General features: G+C 34.5%; 1 protein-coding gene across 3 annotated transcripts in view; it reads right to left on the bottom strand.

The window, feature by feature from the left end:
- Window positions 1-19,411, bottom strand: part of LOC145686646 (uncharacterized) — a 272,938-nt gene that overhangs the window by 44,666 nt on the left and 208,861 nt on the right. For all 3 annotated transcript variants that reach the window (XM_081760124.1, XM_081760127.1, XM_081760125.1), the window contains exon 5: window positions 9,788-10,000. In XM_081760124.1, coding sequence (XP_081616250.1) covers window positions 9,788-10,000 — 213 coding nt within the window. The remainder of the gene's footprint in view (window positions 1-9,787; window positions 10,001-19,411) is intronic.

Consider the following 19,411-nt stretch of genomic DNA (forward strand, 5'->3'; position numbering starts at 1 on the left):
GCGGAGCGCCCCATTCTGCTTTCTCGCGATGTCTAATGACTACTGAGGTCGCTGATAATGAGTACCTGGCAGTAGGTGGCAGCACAATGCACCTAATATGAAAAACGTATGTTTTTGAGGTTGTCCGGATACTTTTGATTACATAGTATATATATATATATATATATATATATATATATATATATATATATATATATATATATATATATATATATATATATATATATATATATACAGTGTTAATGAACTAGACCGACAAACTGTAAGAGGTGATTTCTCACATCAAAATAAGTCCAAAAGTTCCTATGGACCTGTGGGACAAATTGCATAGTTTCAGAACTGTGGCTGTCCAAAATCGCGAAGAAAAATTTTTAAGAGGCCCTATTTCGAATTCGAGAAATCGTGGAGTTTCGGTTCTTATCAATCCTACACAATCCTAAAATGCATATTTCATTAATGTTCAATGGGTGTGATGATGGGTATTGAAACATAATGAGTCTATTTCCGAAAATTAACCGTAATTTGGTTCAGTTTTCTTTGAAAACAGATACTATATTGCCTCTTATCAGAATATTCTATATATTTTGGAAAAGTTCAGACGATATGTAATGGTTACGTTTTAGGTTAAGGTATTATGAGTCTGCTTTTTCACTTTTGAATGGAATTACGATTCCCCATATTCTTTCTTATATATATATATATATATATATATATATATATATATATTTGTGAAAACGCGTTAAGGGGCAGTAGAAAACACAACTGTTTTTCGGTTCGGATTGGTTTGGATTAACAGCTTGAAAATGTAATCTTTACGTTTAATGTCCGACGATTATGCCTGTTAGATTGAGGAAGACTGTGATTAAATCAAGTGAATTATGATGTACGAATTGGTGGAATAAGAAAGTGGGACTGTCCTGAAAAAACCCCGAGCACGATGTTGTCTGTCTGAAGCTTACTTGGGTTGGGAACGAACCAGGTACCCCACCCATCAGATAGTTTAGTAGGCGGGGTCTCAGATTCGATTCTCGGTGAGAGAGCCTCTGAAATATTAAATGTCCTCGATGTATCTGTGTTCGTGTCCCTGTCGTTGAAGGTTACTGGAAATAACTGTAAAACGAGAATAACCGAACATAATATTGATCAGTTACGGAAATACTTTTGGTGAATCAGAAAAAAGTAATCTGAGGCTCCAGGTTAAGGATTCGAATTACTCTTAAGACCACTTTCTCCTTCATGTTCTTGAGTGTTTGTAAATCTTTTTAAATTTAAATTTGAATTCTGTGTACTATATTATTTTATCATGACCAAAATCAGTGTTTCATCGTTAATAAAATATTGGAATCCTAAACGTGTATAATTTGCTACATGGCGAGTGTTTCTTAACTCTTACTTAATACAGCAGTCTTAGGGTAGTAGCTTGAGCATTCGTTTCACAACTTAGGGTTTCGTGGATCGATTCCGTGTGAGAAAATTTTAAAAAAATACCATTTACAACGTTGATATTTCTGACGTATATTAAAATGAAAAATAGTCAATTCCTCTCGTTCTTAAAAGTTAGAGCTTAAACGACTACCTTCACAGGGGAAATACTGACAACATGACGTCAGGGTCTACAATCTCGATTCGTACTCTCTGAAAACTTAGCGTGTTTAGTATGAGTCATAAATGTGTCTGAAACGTTATTGTTTCATTGTGGAATTGTTTCTAAGTTCTTCCACTCTTACTAGAAATAATAATAATAATAATTTGGTTTGTCATTTCCAACACGTTCCATACATCTGTTCAACCAAAATTTGTAAATAGGAACTATTCTTTTTTTTATATTTGTATGCATATTTTGTAAAATATCAATATAACGCATACATAATTTAAAGTTTTTTACCCAAAGAAAGGGCGTTACTATATATCGTGATGAAGACAAATTCTACTTAGTTTCTGTTAAGGCATCTGAAAGTTCGATTGTCGTATTGTCCGGGAGCTGACAGCATTTTCCCCCTACATTTCCTTCCAAAGTATCTCTTATAAGGCAGTTCATCCTTATAGAGGGTCCAAAAAATGTCTTTCCATTTTTCTTAACTTAATTGCATTTTAATAGGACGTAATATTGAGGTCTCAAATATTCAGTAATAATAATAATAATAATAATAATAATAATAATAATAATAATAATAATAATAATAATAATAATAATAATAATAATAATAATAATAATAATAATATAGAAGATAAATTCCGTATGAGGACATTGTATTAAAATTTATAAAATCGCCCCTAGAGTTAGGCAAAAGTTACAAAATTGTCGGGAATGCAGAGAAGTGTCCAGATCATCAGGACATACTCTCTGCTACGTCCTTACAACTAGCTAAATGTTAAACGGAATGTTTCAAGGCAATTTTCATGTAGAAAGTGGACTACTGAACTAACAAGAGCCCTAAGAAAATTTGTTTTTAAGTAATGGTTATGCCGGCTAAGATACAGAAGACGTTGATGATGAGAATGAAAGAAATTTTGGAATAAAGAAAGTGGGAGGAAGTGGAACCCGGAGGAAACCTACACACACGTTGTTTGTCCAGCACAATGCCTACTAGGCAGGAGCTGAGTGAAACAGGGTGAACCATTAAATTGACAACACTTCAGTAATAATAATAACAATAGTAATAATAATGGTATTAAAAGTTTTAAAGTTGCCCTAAAATTTGGCAAAACTTACTTAAAAGTAGAGATTTCCGGGAAGGGGTTCCGTACCTTCAAGACACACCTCTGCAACTAAACCCAAATTTAAACTAAAGCATTCCACTAAAGTTTTATGTAGAAACTATTCTACTGTATGTTTTAAGGAAGATAACTGTAATAAAAATAACTGAATATCACTCAACAGTAAGGCTTATAATAAACTAATTTTTAGGATATGCAGAGGTAATTATAAAAGCTTTGATACAAAAATACCTACAAAAACCATAATTCGATGAGCTCTGAAATAGAAAGTAACAAAATAGCCTATAAGTTTCAGTCTACAGATTAATTGTTACTTAAGAGCCAGCCTAACTAAAAATAATACAAAATTTACCATTTTTATTTTGCTTGTTTATTCATCAGTGAAAGGAGATAATGAAATGCAAGTTCCACAATCATAGATAATGTTAGTCTACAACAGAAAATATGAACCTGAAGAATGTTCAGTGTTGCCATCCATAGCAATTACAGTGTTGCCAGAAAAACAATTTCCCTAAAATCTAAGTTAAGGCAGCGAGTAGAGGAACAAACTCAACTGCATTTGGTTACGTATCATATTGTTTTCGTTTCCTGTGAACTACTTTTTAAATAATAGTTGTCTTTAGTTTGTAATAAACAAAATAGTTTTAACATACAGTTATTACAACTAAATAATAATGTTAATTAAAAAGTAGTTCACAAGAAACCAAAACAACATGATACGTAATCGAATGCAGTTGAGTTCATTCCTCTACTCTTTGTCATAACTTAGATTTTAGGGAAATTGTTTTTCTGGCAACACTATAATTTCTATGGATGGCAACACTTAACATTCTTCAGGTTCATATTTTGTTGTAAAATAGCATTATCTATGATTGTGGTAACTTGCATTTCATTATCTTCTTTCACTGATGAATAATCAAGCAAAAGGAAATGGTAAATTTCGTACTATTTTTAGTAAGGCAGGCTCTTAAAGAATGGACATACACCATTTCAAGACAAGACAAAACTAGAAATGTTTACGATACTTTTCGTCTCGTCTTGATTCTCATCTCCAAAGCGAAACGATAATTTGAGTTAGCCTTGTACCGTCTCGAATGCAAAATGTTAATTCTCATGTTATTTTGTTTGTTTTAGAAACGAGAAGAAAAATTCCTCTTCTCGTGGGCAACATTAAACAAAACCGAAATATTCTTTCTAAATGTCACGTTTCTGCTTGTGATGGTATGACCTGAGCGATAATTAGCTCCTACCTTTTAATCATCTACGAGATAATAATTACTATTATTACTATTATTATTCCCGAAGAATTGATAGTTTAAGCATTGAAACATCCGAGTATTCAAATATCTGAATATTGTAAAACGTATGTCATCGCCGATCAATCGCCATCAAAAATCCTACAGTAAAATAAAATTGCCCGACGTGACCACTGAAACGCAATCACTACGCGGTAAAGGAGTCGTTTTTAGTCTGGTTACGTTAGGTTTCTTTGCCTCCGCTTGCAAAGTTGTTATATTTTTTGGATTCAAAACGTCTTTCGTATTTCCTTTATAATGATATAATTGATTAATATTCTTTTAAGTTTATATTAATAACTTGAGTTATTCTTAAGCCTTTGGTTCACAAGTTTGTTTCTTCTCCACACGAAACTACAGATATGACGGATTTAATTCTCATACTCTGCATTTGTTTCAAAGCAGTCGCCATTACCTGGTAAAAGACTTATGTCCGCCACGATACATATTAACCGAGAGGAATTCATTTTTCGGAGGCGGAAATTTCACTTTCCTGAGTTCGGAAAATTGTGGAATACGGTAAAAATTCCGGAATTCAGAAAAATTCCGAACTCGGAAAGAATTCGGAATTTAGAAAATTCCGGAACCCAGAAAAACCACGGAATTCAGAAAAAATCGGGATTTTTCCGAATTCCGGAATGTTTACGAAATCTGGAATTTCTAAATTCCGATTTTTTCCGAATTAGAGATTTTTCCGAATTCCGGAATTTTCCAAGATCAGATTTTCCCGAATTCTGGAATTTTGCGAGTTGCGGAATTTGTCCGGTTTTACTTTCGGGAGTCCGGAAAGTAAAAAAACGAAGACGTGATCATAGTATACAACCCACGGAAGTGATAGCTGTTAATGCAGTGGTTGTAATCCTTAATGGCACAGTGGATGAGTAAACAAGACACTGACTTTTCGCACCGGCTACCCGAGTTCGAATCTACCTTGGCTTGATTTTTTATCCATTTGAGAAAAAGTATTGTTTCTTTTCGCTACAGGTAGTCACTCTTTTCGTAATTTCCGTCGTCCTTCACAGTTAGAGTAACTGTATATTCTTATTCTTTCTATGAATGATGGATCTTCTCTTTGGTTTCATGTCAAACATGCACACGTAATGAAAAGACGCTGTTGATAATAATAATAATAATAATATAAAATATTACTAGCTAACTCGTGCGTATATTTCGCACAATATAATTTTGTATTATCATGTGGAAATAAGTAAGGCTGGCTGGCGCCCCATCATGTTTTTTTCCGATGCGCCTTATGGGTCCACGGTGTCCAACGTTTGTCCCATCCCACTATTACCTCCTGTTCTCTCGATATGTTATCGACATTTTGCCTAAAGAGGGCTCTGCCGTGGCCCCATAACTCCCAATGACAATGCCTCTTCGTTCTTTTTGTATTGAAGTCGCTTATTTTTCTGAGATCTATTAGTGGATACTGTCCAACGTTGCTCCCATCACTCTACCATTTCCCGTTATCTCGATATAAATTGCTAATATTTTGCCTGTAAGGGAGGTATGGCGTTTCAATTATTACGTTTGATAAAGAATTGAGGAAGATATTGCGTTGCCACAAACAACACCTTTTCGTATTATATAATAATAATATTTATAATTATTATTACTATTATTATTATTATTATTTTACTTGCCACCAATGTTGTCTACCACTATTTTCAATACAATGTGTTACTAAAAATCAAATCGAATAACACTCCTGCCCATTCACGCTCCCGAACATGAAATACATGATATACAGTTCTCTGTGTTAGGGGAAAGCACATTTATTATATTATTCTTTCAAATAACACCTTTCACAAGTTACTTCACTTTCAATGTGTAACTTCATATCATCACTAACAATCGTCTTGTTCCGATAGAAAAATATCACCCCCTGAAAAAAGAAAGCCTGACCGTAGCGAAAGGGTGTGAACCTTCTTTAGGTGATTAATCGGGTCCAATATTTCAATAAAAGAGGGTAAGTCCCTGTACACAAATATTTCAGTAAAAGAGGAAAAGTAACTCAAACACTGTGGATGTCCATTTATGGACGAAATTTGGTTCCCTTGGAACTTTTTAGGAGTTTGAAGGGCAGCCATTTTGAACATTTTCATCTGATTATTCTGGCTAACGAACTCATTGAAGATATTTCAATAATTAACGTTTGTGCCAAGTTTGGTCTCAATCCGCTGAAAATTACGGTGGTTATGGCATTCACAAAAAAGCGTTATATATATACAGATAGGTAGATAGACACACACAGAGAGAGAAACTTTCGAACTGAAAGTGGATTTTGTCTCAGAGGATGATGATCGGCAAAAGTGCGTCGCACCCTTCTCACTTCTCACACCCGTGCTGCGTCAGAGCTAAACCGGGCCTTTTTGCAAAACGTATTGACCAGCCTAACCTAAACACAAACCTCCCAGTACTCAACGTAGTAATCGTAGTCGAGAGGTTTAAGTCATTTAGTGATTGTATTTTTAATGACCATGAGTATGGATTCGAACACCTCCACTTCCATTATTTTCCTTTTTGTAGCTACGTCGGAACGTTCAATATTTATTCTTTACTAATTGCAAATAGCGTTTACAATTAGAAGAATTTTTGTGGCATTTGTTTGGATATTCTTCTCTTTCGAAATGAAGACAAGAATAAAAGCAATACGCAAAGACAAAAAGTATTATCCGTACTAAACATTAACAATAATAATTGCTACGAAAGACTAAATACGACTTCTTTTACCATCTCTCATGAGCTGTATGTATTATTAACAAAAAAAATAAATAAATAAATAAATAAAAATTTTCTTGCAGGGGATTCGAACTGACGTCTTTTGAATTTGTAAGCCAGCACCTTAACCACTACATCAAGATCATTGCTTGGTGAACGTTCAGTTGTCGGCGTATTTATTGGTATTTGTATTTTATGTTCCCACTTCGAGAATTTTTACTGCTTTTTCTCCGTTTAGCAGCTGTTTCTGGCTTTCTCTTTCGGTGTCGTTCTTTATTTACACTATGCACTATTCGTATTCACAGCTTGTGTCCCTCTGCAGTGTCTTATTCAAATTATACTTTTGTTCTTGCCCCTCAGTAAACATTTGATTGATTTAATTCTTATATTCTCCATGGATGGAGCGCAGGAATGACAGACTCAAAAAAAAAAAAAAAAAAAACAGGTGTATATTTACTTTCCTGACAGACTGTACTTTGGGTGCGCGTTGCCCCGTTCGTGTCAGTTGCGTTACTGCTGCTATAAGGAACACCGACATTTGGAAGTTTGTGATTCTGTAGCATTATTAGTTCGCAACACTAAATAACACATGTGATATATTGTATGTTCTCGTTTGACATGTAGATTTGAAATGTGAAATCGAGTTGTAGTCCTCCTAACTTGTGTTTCGTTGCAATGTGAAAGGTTTGAACTCATTACTTGTTCTTTCATTTTGGAGTTCTGACAAGAAGTTTCACAGGAAAGTAAATTATGTGGTGTTTAGCCTGTTTTTTTTTTTTTTTTTTTGATAACCATTTGACATAATCCCCACTTGTGACGTTGTACTTTCGAAATGGGACGGGTAAAAGTTAAAAGTGGTGTAGGTCACTTCGTCACAAAAAAAAAAAAAAAAAAAAAGAAAAAAGAAAAAATGAACAAAAGTCAAATCTAAACAAGTCAATATGTTAATAGATTATTGCGAAGTAACTCGGAACTTCATTCTACAAGACGAGAAATTTCAGCAGATGACTGTCAAACTTTTAGTGGTAATAGCTGATATTTGTTCATTAAATAAAAAGTAGTGTTAGACAAGAAAATATAACTTACATCTCTTTAACTTTCACCCGTCCAATTCAGTGTTACGAAACCTTAGTTTATGAAATTAAAACGTCCACGTGCACAGTTTTTAAGGAAAGAATTTTTGTTATGTTAATATGTGCTTTAACCGTCTACCAACTCATTCAAATACACATGTTATGTACAATCAGGGGCGGCTCTACAATATTTTATACCCTAGGCGAAAACCATGTCTGCGCCCCCATAATCTCCTTCTCCCCAAAACCAAACCAAAGTGAAATCTTGTCACCCTTGGCATTTTTACCATATCATCACACTGTTACCATTTGTTTAAGCATTAAATAAAATAAAACTTATCCCTAATGCCTCTCTCTATGGTATTAATAACTAAAAAAAATAAATATGGAAAGAAAAAATAAAATAAAATAAAAATAATAAATAAATAAATAAATATTAAATAAATAAATAAATAAATAAATAAATAAATAAAATAAAAATAATTGGCTTATAGATTACTTATCTATAAGCCACTTATTTTTTATTTTTATTTTATTTATTTATTTTTATATTTATTTATTTATTTATTTATTTATTTATTGCTGTGGTATTTGGAATGAAACTTTACGAATAACCACAGGGTAAGACGAAACTAATGTTTTATTGTAATGTAAACCATGTCGATGTTCATTGTAAATATAAAACAAAAAAACATGGTTAAGGCAAAGCAACGATGAAGTTTCTTAATTCATTTTTGGTTATTTCGAAATTGCATAATTAGTCTGTCGAAAGCCGAGTAGCTTACAAAATGTCCACGTCAGTTGTTATCTGATTATATAAATTCGATGCTCTGTGAAAGAACCTTTGAGTAATCGACAGTCTAGGGCGGGAAAGGTGGAAGAGGTGGGTATTTGGTGGTACACGAGCAGGAATGTGAAGAGATAATTCTTGAAGTAGGACTTCAGACCTTAAGTTTCCATTGACTACCTTACGTAGAAACTTTAAGTCAGCAACATTTCTGAGAGCATCTGAAGTCTGGATATTCAGATAATGCAAGAGATCTTATTTACCCATAGAATGAACAGTGGGAACACGGAAACGTATTATGGCCAGATAGATGTTCCTACGCTCCATATAGGTGAGGAGTAAACGATCTTGGGTGATCCAACTTTTCTTTAATTTCCTCCTCCTAAATGTATAAGGCACTGGCGCACGTACGTTTTGGCTAATGTTGATAAACCTCACGTAAAAGAAACCGCCCTAGGCAGCCGCCTAGGTTGTCTATAAGGACGAACCGGCCTTGTGTACAGTCAGGAATAAAAGTTCTTTCCGTTAATTTCGCAAATAACGTCAGAATGGAAGGTCAATTTGAGTACAGTTTTCAGTAAATTAAAAAGAATGTAATTTTCTGTACATTCCAATGTTATTCCCAAAATAAATTTAACCAAACGGAAAGAACTTTTGGCACTGGCTGTACACTCATGTGCAAAATTATTGTCGCATATCTATAACTGTCTTCTCGTAAGAATATACTTTGATAATTATTTTGCAGGGTACTTTTAACACAGATACTATGTGTATAATCGGGAAATGTATATTTGTGGTAAATTTCATAGGAAAAGAATTATAAATACGAAAATTATAATGAGCAAAATGAAATGTTCCTAATAGACAAGAAATTTTTTATTTTCTTTTTATTGTTGTTATTTACTGCTCTTTTGACATGAAATTTGCCACATACATGTCTTTGCTGATTATACACATACTAACATTATAAGAAATACTGGGCAAAATCGTTGTCAAATTATATACCTACAAAAACATATTTATAGACATGCGACAATAATTTTGGACATGAGTGTACATAAAGATAGAACGTTACAAATTTCAAGACAAATTTCCAGACAAATGCTTAGTTTCTTCTCTACAATAGTGGTAATAACACTAAATTTCAGGTTTTAAAGATCCTTGATCCTTGACATAGTTTACGTGCTTCTTACCTGAAGATAAGGGTACCAATGAGAATGCGAATCTATATCTGGTAGTAAGGCGAAGTCTCCGGCCCCGGAACTCGCACCAAAACCCATTGGACCAGGCATTGTATAAGGTATCATTCCACTATCCACGTAGGGATCATACAACATGCCTTGTTCTACTTGCTCTCGAATGGCAGCCTTGGTTTCTTCTAAGTGTCGCTGTTGCTCTGCTAACGACTGCAACACAAAACAATAATTCAAGTCATAACAAACATAAATAATTTGTAAGTAGTATATGCGTCGCTGGTAGGAGACATCAAACTACAAGAGATACAATCTACTAGCTAACAGTGCATATTTTCATATACAGTACATAGTTCATAGTTTAATAATAATAATAATAATAATAATAATAATAACAATAATAATAATAATAATAATAATAATAATAAGGGCCCGGATAATTATTTAATTACATATTTTTGTAGGGGTTATATTTTTATACCAAATCAGTGCAATAATGTCATTTGTGACCCATAGTGCCTAAAAACACCCATTTGAAAGTACATATATTTACATATTTTACACTTATGTACATATAATTACATATTTTACTCATGAGCACATAATTTTACATATTTCTTGATATTTTCATGTTTTATAGGGATTTTTCATACAAAAGCTGTTCAACAATAGACTTTGAAAAGAAGAAAACACTCATCTCTCTTTGAATTTAAAGTGGTTGCTTTATTTTTAATTTTTATTATTTATTTATTTATTGTTTCACTGCCTTACACCCTTTTAAAATAGTATTGAAGCGTAGTTTGGCGGATTGGTAGGGAGAGTTGGACACAACCGTGTTTGATTAGCAATCGTACACTCTCGGTTGCGGTAGTAGCGCTCACATCCTTACGTGAGATTAATAATTCAATCGAATTACTATCGCGACGCGGTTTTACGATTGCCTATCGTGTTGTTGTCGCAAACTCGCCCCACTAATATTTTCCTTCTTCGAAAAATATTAAATCAGATGGGGAAGTTTGCATTCACGCAATTGGTAACACTGAACTCTTGATTGGCAAAAGTGAAGCACCTGCCGTCACAACGCATGCTGTAGGGAAAGTGGAGCTATTTTATCGAATATTTAATCTCCTGTGCTGTCAGCAAATTCTGTTTCCAAGATGCCAAAGGACAAAACCCCGTTGTCAATAAGACTTAAGCATTTCACGGAAGAATTTGAGCATTTTTCCACCGATGGAAAAGTGCTTTATTGCCAGGTTTGTGAGAAGGGTGTCTCATGCGCTCAACGTTCCCAAGTTGTGCAACACATATCCACCATCACGCCATCAGACTCGAGCTTCAAAACCTAAACCACAAAAGCAGTTGTTAGTAACTGAATCTCAAGCTCAAAGTAGTCCAGGGCCACGGAAGTCTCAGTTTTCAAGTGATCTGTGCCGTGCTATGGTATGTGCTGATATCCCTATTTGGAAACTAAACAATACAGTACTTAGTGAATTTCTGCAACAATACACACACGAAACAGTTCCAGATGAATCTACAATCAGAAAGCATTACGTGCCTGATTTATATGTGGAAACAATGAACTCTATTCGTGGGGAAATCGGTGATGGTCCTATTTGGGTGTCAATTGACGAAACAACTGATGTAGAGGGGCGATATGTTGGTAATGTTGTAATAGGTTTGTTGAAAGATAATGAAGTCAGCAAGCCTATCCTGTTAACTAGTGATTTGTTGCCGCGATGCAACCATCAAGCCATTGCAAAACTCTTTAATGATGCTATGGGACTTATGTGGCCTGATGGTATCAAGCATAACAATGTCTTCCTTCTAGTGACTGATGCAGCACCGTACATGTGCAAAGCCGCAGAAGCTTTGCAAGTATTGTATCCGAAGCTGTTACATCTAACTTGTTTTGCCCACGCATTCATCGTGTTGCAGAATTTGTTCGTTCTAGATTTTCACATGTGGATGCATTAATTTCAAATACAAAGAAGGTATTTTTGAAGGCTCCCAGTAGAGTTGAGAAATTTAAAGAACTGTTCCCTGAACTACCTCTTCCTCCTCAGCCGGTACTAACGAGGTGGGGAAGCTGGATTGATACTGTGTGTTACTATGCTACGAACTTTGATGCAGTGAAACAAGTGTTACAACATTTTGATTCTGAAGATGCATCTTCCATAGAAATAGCGAAATAAATGTTTGATGACGGGAAGTTGAAGCATGATATTGCCTACATTCAGAGCAATTTTTCGTGTCTCAGTAGTGCTATTGAATCCTTGGAGAAATCATCATCTACCCTTTCAGACAATCTTGAAATTGTTCGCTCAACAGTTGTTTCTCTGGTAGGTGTGAAAGGATCGGTTGGGGATGCAGTGAATAAGAAGATGGCTTTCGTTTTGGAGAAAAATCCAGGCTATAAGACAATCTGTGCTATTAGTGGAGTGTTAAGTGAAGTGGCTATTGAATTCGTGGCTATTGTCATTCCGATGTCGTGGCTATTGAATACACACCTTCTGATTTGTGCAAGTTTAAGTATGCACCAATTACTTCGTGTGATGTTGAACGATCGTTTAGTCAATACAAAGCTCTGTTGCGTGATAACAGGAGAGGTTTTGTGTTTGAAAATTTGAAACACATTTCGTTCCTTACTGTTATGGAGATCGTCTGTTGAAATAGTGAAAAGACTAATTGAGAATGTTTTGTTCTTCACGATATTTTTTACTAAAATGTTTTGAGTGTGTAAGGTACGGGAAGGTCCTATAACGCTGGATGACCATTAGAAGTACATCGTAAAAATTCCTTCCTAAATAAGGTTAATTAAGATTAATTAGAGAGGTTAGGCTATGTTAGGTTAGGTTAGTATCCTTGTACAGGTAGGTGGGCCAGTGTTCTAGAATTCTTCCGTAATGTACAATTGAACGATCTTTGGATGATTCCTGAAAAGTATAAATATGCAGCAAGACTTTGTGTGGAGTGAAACGACCATTTAGTGCATAGAAACTCTTTTATACGCGATAACAAGATAAGTTTTCTGACTGAAAATTTTAAACTCATTCTGTTTCTTAGTGTTGCGGAGATCATGCTGGAAAAGTAACAGGTAGTAAACATTGTAATTGAATAAATATTGTATTTACAACATTAAATGTAGAAAACGTAATAGAAAATGCTGGTATTTTCATTTTACATATTTTGCTCTTTTCGAAGGGTTTTATTACATATTTTTGAGATTTTATGTGCATATATAGGTACATATTTTCATTGTTTTTAGTGCATAATTATCCGAGCCCTAATAATAATAATAATAATAATAATAATAATAATAATAATAATAATAATAATAATAATAATAATAATAATAGATAAGCTTTTCCATCAGATTAGGTATCATCTGTGTCAGCTGATTGGTAACGAACAATATATATAAAAATTCGTTCCTCTCGATTTTTACAAAAATTACGCATGATAATGCACCTTCAGGCATGTCATTTTGTTAATCTACAAGTGATCTATCCATTTATATACGTCTCATCTTTGAACAATATCACAATAAAACAAAAATTAAGTTTAAGAGTAGACATCATAATTTTGGGCAATATGTCATTAAGCATCCTGAATACCGTCATCTTGCAAGAGTCGTAATGAAAAGCTTCATTAGTGTATCCTTGAGGACCAGTTTGAGGTTAACATATAGCATACATTATATGTTTACTAAAAAAAAGAAATTTGCTTTCAGGGGCGGCTCTATAATGTAGTCACAAAGTCACGTTCTTTTACAACGTATATCAAGAAATATATTTAAGCAATATATATATATATATATATATATATATATATATATATATAGGGTGTTGTTTCAATATATAGGGTATTAATGAACTATAACGACAAACTTTAAGAGAAAAAGTTCATATGTACCTCCTACCTATGGCGAAAAGTGCAAAGTTTCAGAAGAGCTGTCCAAAATCGTGAAAAAGTCAAATTTCAAGAGGCCCTATTTCGAATTCCAGACATTGTGGATGGTGGTCCTTATCAACGTAAAGGAAGTCACGCATACGCAATCCAAAAATGCATATTTAATTAATATGCAATGGGTGTACAAATTATTCCATGCAGGATGAACTTTCCAGACATGTCATCAACCGAATTTTAAGATATGCTCTGACTTTATAATTGGTCCAAAGCAGGCAAACTATAAGCCTTGATAGCAGTGAACACGGAATCCTTTGGTGCGATGTCGGAAGTGTTAAGGATCGTCAGTAGCACGGTCTCTTGTACTTGGGAAAACGCATTTTACGATATTTTCTTTTACGCTTATAAGTGAAGAAAACGTCAAGTATACCGCGACGAAATGCATATCATCACACGTTATTCCGAACACAAAGAAACATGGAGCTGTCTGTTCCTACCATTTCCGCCTTCCGTCTGAAGCATTGGATGCCTATTGTTCTCAAGGTTTACCTTCTGCCTACTTTGGACCTTTCTTGAAATCAGGGTAGGCCCCTATATCTGAAAACTATATTGAAAACATATCTGAGAATTACATCCTGTAGAGGTGCCCTCTACACCTATTGACAATTGATTAAATATGCACATTTGGATTGTGTATGCGTGGCTTCCTTTACGCTGATAAGAACAACCATCCACAGTTTCTGGAACTCGAAATAGGGCTTATTGAAATTGACCATTTTCGCGCTTTTGGACAGCCCTGAAGGGATAATTTATATACAATCGAAGCAGTTTTTTTTGTTCTAGTACTGTGCATTTACTTTTGCCTTATACTCTAAGTTTTAACTTTAATCTAATTCACTTAATTGACGAACAAACACATGAAGATGTTTGGTTTGTACGGCGAGACATTTTCTCAATTAATGTTGAAGCCGGAAGTGGTTGTAGATTTCTATCACTTCCGCTTTTAATAGAGCGATTAGAGTTGAGACAAAATACATTCTCGGGACCTTTAGTTGAATGCAAAAAAGCACTTCTATCTATCTTTAATTGTTTTCACTCTATAGCGATCATAGTTAAAACCGGAAGTGGGTTCATTTTTTCACTTCCGGTTTGAAAAAGAGAGTTAAAAGAGAAGATGGTGCCTTTCCTTGCAACACTTGCGCGATTTTTAAAATGAAAAAATGCTTCCCGTTGCCTTTATCGCTTCTGCTCTATGTAGATCAATATTGAAACCGGAAGTTGTAGTCGATTTCTATCACTTCCGGAGATCAATATTGAAACCGGAAGTTATAGTCGATTTCTATCATTTACGGAGATCAATATTGAAACCGGAAGTTGTATTCGATTTGTATCATTTCCAGAGATCAATATTGAAACCGGAAGTTGTAGTCGATTTGTATCTCTTCCGGTTTTAGTATATATAGTTAAGGATGTGGATGAAATGTATTTTCGGGACGCTTAATCTATTGCAGGAAACCGGTTCTTATTATCTATGACTGTTTTTGCTCTATAATGATTAACATTAAAACAAGAAATGATTGATTTTGTACCATTTCCGGCAGATGGATCACCTCTATCCAGGGGGTGCATTCACGAGAAGTCCACTGGGTCCGGACAACTCCCAAAAACTTCGTAACTCAACATACATTTGTACACTTCCTCAATAAAATTATACTTGTTTAATAGGGAAATGATTGATGTCACATGAAAATTTTGATCTTACGCTTCATCTATATGTTTCTCTTATAAAAACAATCTAGTTCTATCTTTTTTTATCTTTAAAATATAGATAGAAGTATTTTACAATTGTGGAGTTTATCATCGAAACGTCCCTTGTCCACCCAACAAAAATTTTGGCAAATCAAAAAACAAAAAACTATTAATTTTTTTAAAAAAAGTTACCGGTATTAAGTATTGCAAGATTTGGTGTAGAAATTCTTCAAACCGTTATTGCCTTGTTTTATAAACGAATTCCATTATTCAAGACACAAGTAATGATTAATAAAGGTATTTAATTTGGACAAGAAACATTTTGAAACTAAAAAACATGGACATGAGACGTTTTGAAAGCAAATCTATCGGACAAGAGACAATTTGATGCAAAATAATGAAAATCTGGAATTATTTTCTTCTTCTTGATTCCCACTCATATCTATGAAAATGAACTGCGATACTCCACAGACGTCTGACAAATCACTTTTCTAAGTGCATTCAAACTTCAAGCACCTATTTCACTAAGAAATAAGTCGAACAATATGGCTGATATAACCTCAACAATGTAATCACCATAAAATATAAGGTTATCGCACAAATCTTGTCAATTATCTCGGTTGAGCCAGTGGTACCAACCAACTAGTGTGGACTTAAATATCCATTAAATGTTCTAGAAAGCAATAATTAATGCACTTTTGTGTCAAGTAATTGCTGATGAAAATCCTTGGACAAGAGAGACAGTTTTGAAATAAAACAGCAAGAATCGTGTTCAAATGGGAATTTTGCGTTTCATAGGACGTTTTGCTTCGAAACTTTATTGCTGCAAGGTGTCCGCCATTTTACAGTGGACAAGAGACGCTTTGAATGTAAGTGCATGTTTCAAATCCATTTTTCTCTGCGTTCTGGGACGTTCTGACCAGAAATAAAAGTGCAACGATGTAGACAATTATTCGATGATTCTGTGTATATTGATATCTCGATTAAAAAAAAAAAAAAAAAGTGGACAAGAGACGTTTTGATAGTAAGCTTCACAATTATTTAACGTCTTTTCTGATGCAGAGTAATACCCGTTCAATACTACACAGACGTAACGCCTTGTAGAATTGGATCCCCTCCGGTTGTGCGCCTCCCTCTGTCGACTAACTCGGTACTTTACTTTTAACTTTCTACATCGTGGCCTAAATTGTTGGTGATCCATCAAGGAGTTCGTGATACTTATTGCCTCCCGGACGGACACACGGATACATTTTTTTGTATCCTGAATAGGACAGAGTAAATGTACAAGGAAGTTTTGATCAACCAAACCCGTTAACCCTTTATTGGGCAGTGTTGTTCTCAAGCAACATCGCATTTTATTGCGTTATCCGCACGAATTATAACTTCAGTGATATAATTGGCACTATTGTTTTCATGCAATACAGGGTTATTATAAATGATGGACCCATTTTTAAAGATGTGTATTTATTAAAGCACAAATTCAAAATGAGAAATCATTATACCAATGGAAAGTGGAAGTTTTAAAGTTTTTTTTCAATACATTATAAATGTTTAATGTGTCCACCGTCTCCTGCACGGCAAACACCTATGCAGTAGCTGAACTCTTCCCACACACGAGCAAGTGTATCTACTGTTACTGAGTGCACGGCAGCTGAGATACGGTTCCACAGATCGTCCAGAGTTATTGGTAGAGGTGGGACATAAACAGCTTCCTTAACATTACCGAATTTTGCACGAAATGCCCGCTGCACTACAATTTGTGACTCACTTCTTGCGAACTCAAGAACGCAGAAAACCTTGTGCTCCACGGTAGCCATCTCACTCACAACTGAGGGAAACGAATGGCGGCCTCTTGCCGCGCGAACTCTACCGGACGCTTCGGGAACCATCATTGCCCACCGAAACTTTCAACCTTCCTCTTTCCATTGGTATAAAGATGGTTCATTTTGGATTTGTACTTTAATTACTACGAATTTTTAAAAATGGGTCCATCATTTATAATAACCCTGTATTTATATACATGATTTGCGGGTCGCTTCTTTAGATACTTCTAATCTTCGTCAACAGGGGACAGTCAAAAATTTAGTATTGTAGAAGCTTTATCGCCTACGTTCCGCGAAAGTTCTTTTTTTGTTTTTTATTTGTGGTTTCTTGCTCTGTAGGAAAATATTTCAACGAAATTGTTGGTAATTACTGAGAGTATTCTTATGATATTTGATCATAATAGGGCAATGCTGCTCAGTAGCTATAAGTTACATAAGACCTATTTTATGGCAATGTTGCATTGAAATAAACACCCTATATTTTGTAACCAAGGTACAAAAATACTTTAAAAAATTACGAAATTATAAGTAGGAAGACATGGCTCAACCACAAAAGCGAACTAAATATTTTAATGGTAATGCCATCAATGCTTGCCAATTAAAGGGTTAATAAAACTGTAAATTCAATGCACCAGTGACGAAAACACCGCAATAAAAAAATCAATACAACGTAAAATAAGTTTCCTTTATAAGACTTCTGTCTTTAGATTAGGAGGATTACGGTTTGATCACAATAATCACCTGACTTCAACCCAATTCGTACACATAATAGAAACGTTACTACTTCTCTTCGAACTTGAGAAGTTGTGCTGTAATTTTAAAGTTTTCTTCAAGGGCAAGAAACCTTTCAACAGTTCAAATAAATATATAAAATTTTGAGGGTATGTTTTCTTATAAACTTTACACAAACTCTCAATACTAAGCATTGGAATTACGGAATGTTATTAACTTCCTTGTCACGCAAGCAAAGCAAACCAACTTTCAAGAAGATTAGAAAGTTTACAACTATTCTCGATTCACAAATCAAGTGAAATAATTATGAATCAAACATGAAGTAGGAAGGAAAATGTCTTCGAAAAATACTTCTGTTTCTTATCAGGATTCATTGAATTAATGTAAAGTGACGGTTTCAAATTGAAAATAACAATAAAATAATGTTTCTTCTTATGTTGCTCACAAATATTATAATAAATAATCATCATCTTTTGCAAAAGATGCAACACTCGAGGGCTCCAACAATCTACTCTTGCGAAGGTGTGTTAGCGACGAATTGCAGTGTTGCCAGTTATCCTCATCTCTCAGGATCGATAGCAGTCTCGTTAAGATGTCACTGCTAGAAATTAATAGGCAAACTAACCGAACTTAAGTACTAAGCCTATCGTCTAGGTCTTTGTTTCACTCTTACTTTCTACTTTATCCTTTGGCGCTATGTAATAAATTTAAAATTATGTTGAAGGGTACTTCCAGTGAGTCCTTTTATCACTATAATTCATTTTTATATTTTTCTACACAAAAAAAGTATTTAATATAATATTTTAAGTGGTATTATTTCTTCAACGTTCCATCCAAACGTAACATCTGGCTGAAAAAATTGAAAACTCCTATCCATATAGCTCATGAATCAAATTAATTTTGTATGGGTCTCCAGTTTTACATTTATATAACTATTCTTATTTACATAACATTTCTTCGTTATTTATCTCGAGTGTATGTAGTTGTTGAAAAAATAGCACAATGGTTCAATGTAGATTACAGATACGCTATAATGTACCTGTACCGATCAGGCGCGCACCCAGAAATTTTTCTTGGGGGTCCAAGGGCGCCCATGTTGTGGTTTCCAAGGAGGGGCAACTAAAAGAACGTTTTAAATTTTGCTGTAACTAGTGTAAAAATTCTATTGGGTTTTCGATATTCCCAAGTACAATTTCATCTTAGGGGGGGCGGGACCTTGCCCCCCCCCTGATGGGCGCCCTTGGGTCCAAGCTTTGAAGATTGTTCCAATACTACAAGCCTCTACGTCTGTGTAGTGTTGAACAATTATTATTCTGAACCCGAAAAGGCAATAAGTAATTGTTAAACACTTCCACTATATTTTCAGAAAATAATGATAGAACTAGAATATTTTTATAAGACAAAGAATACAGAT

The sequence above is a fragment of the Thermobia domestica genome, chromosome 5 (assembly GCF_964235325.1).
Source record: "Thermobia domestica chromosome 5, izTheDome1.hap1.1, whole genome shotgun sequence".
In the NCBI taxonomy this organism is placed as follows: Eukaryota; Metazoa; Arthropoda; class Insecta; order Zygentoma; family Lepismatidae; genus Thermobia; species Thermobia domestica.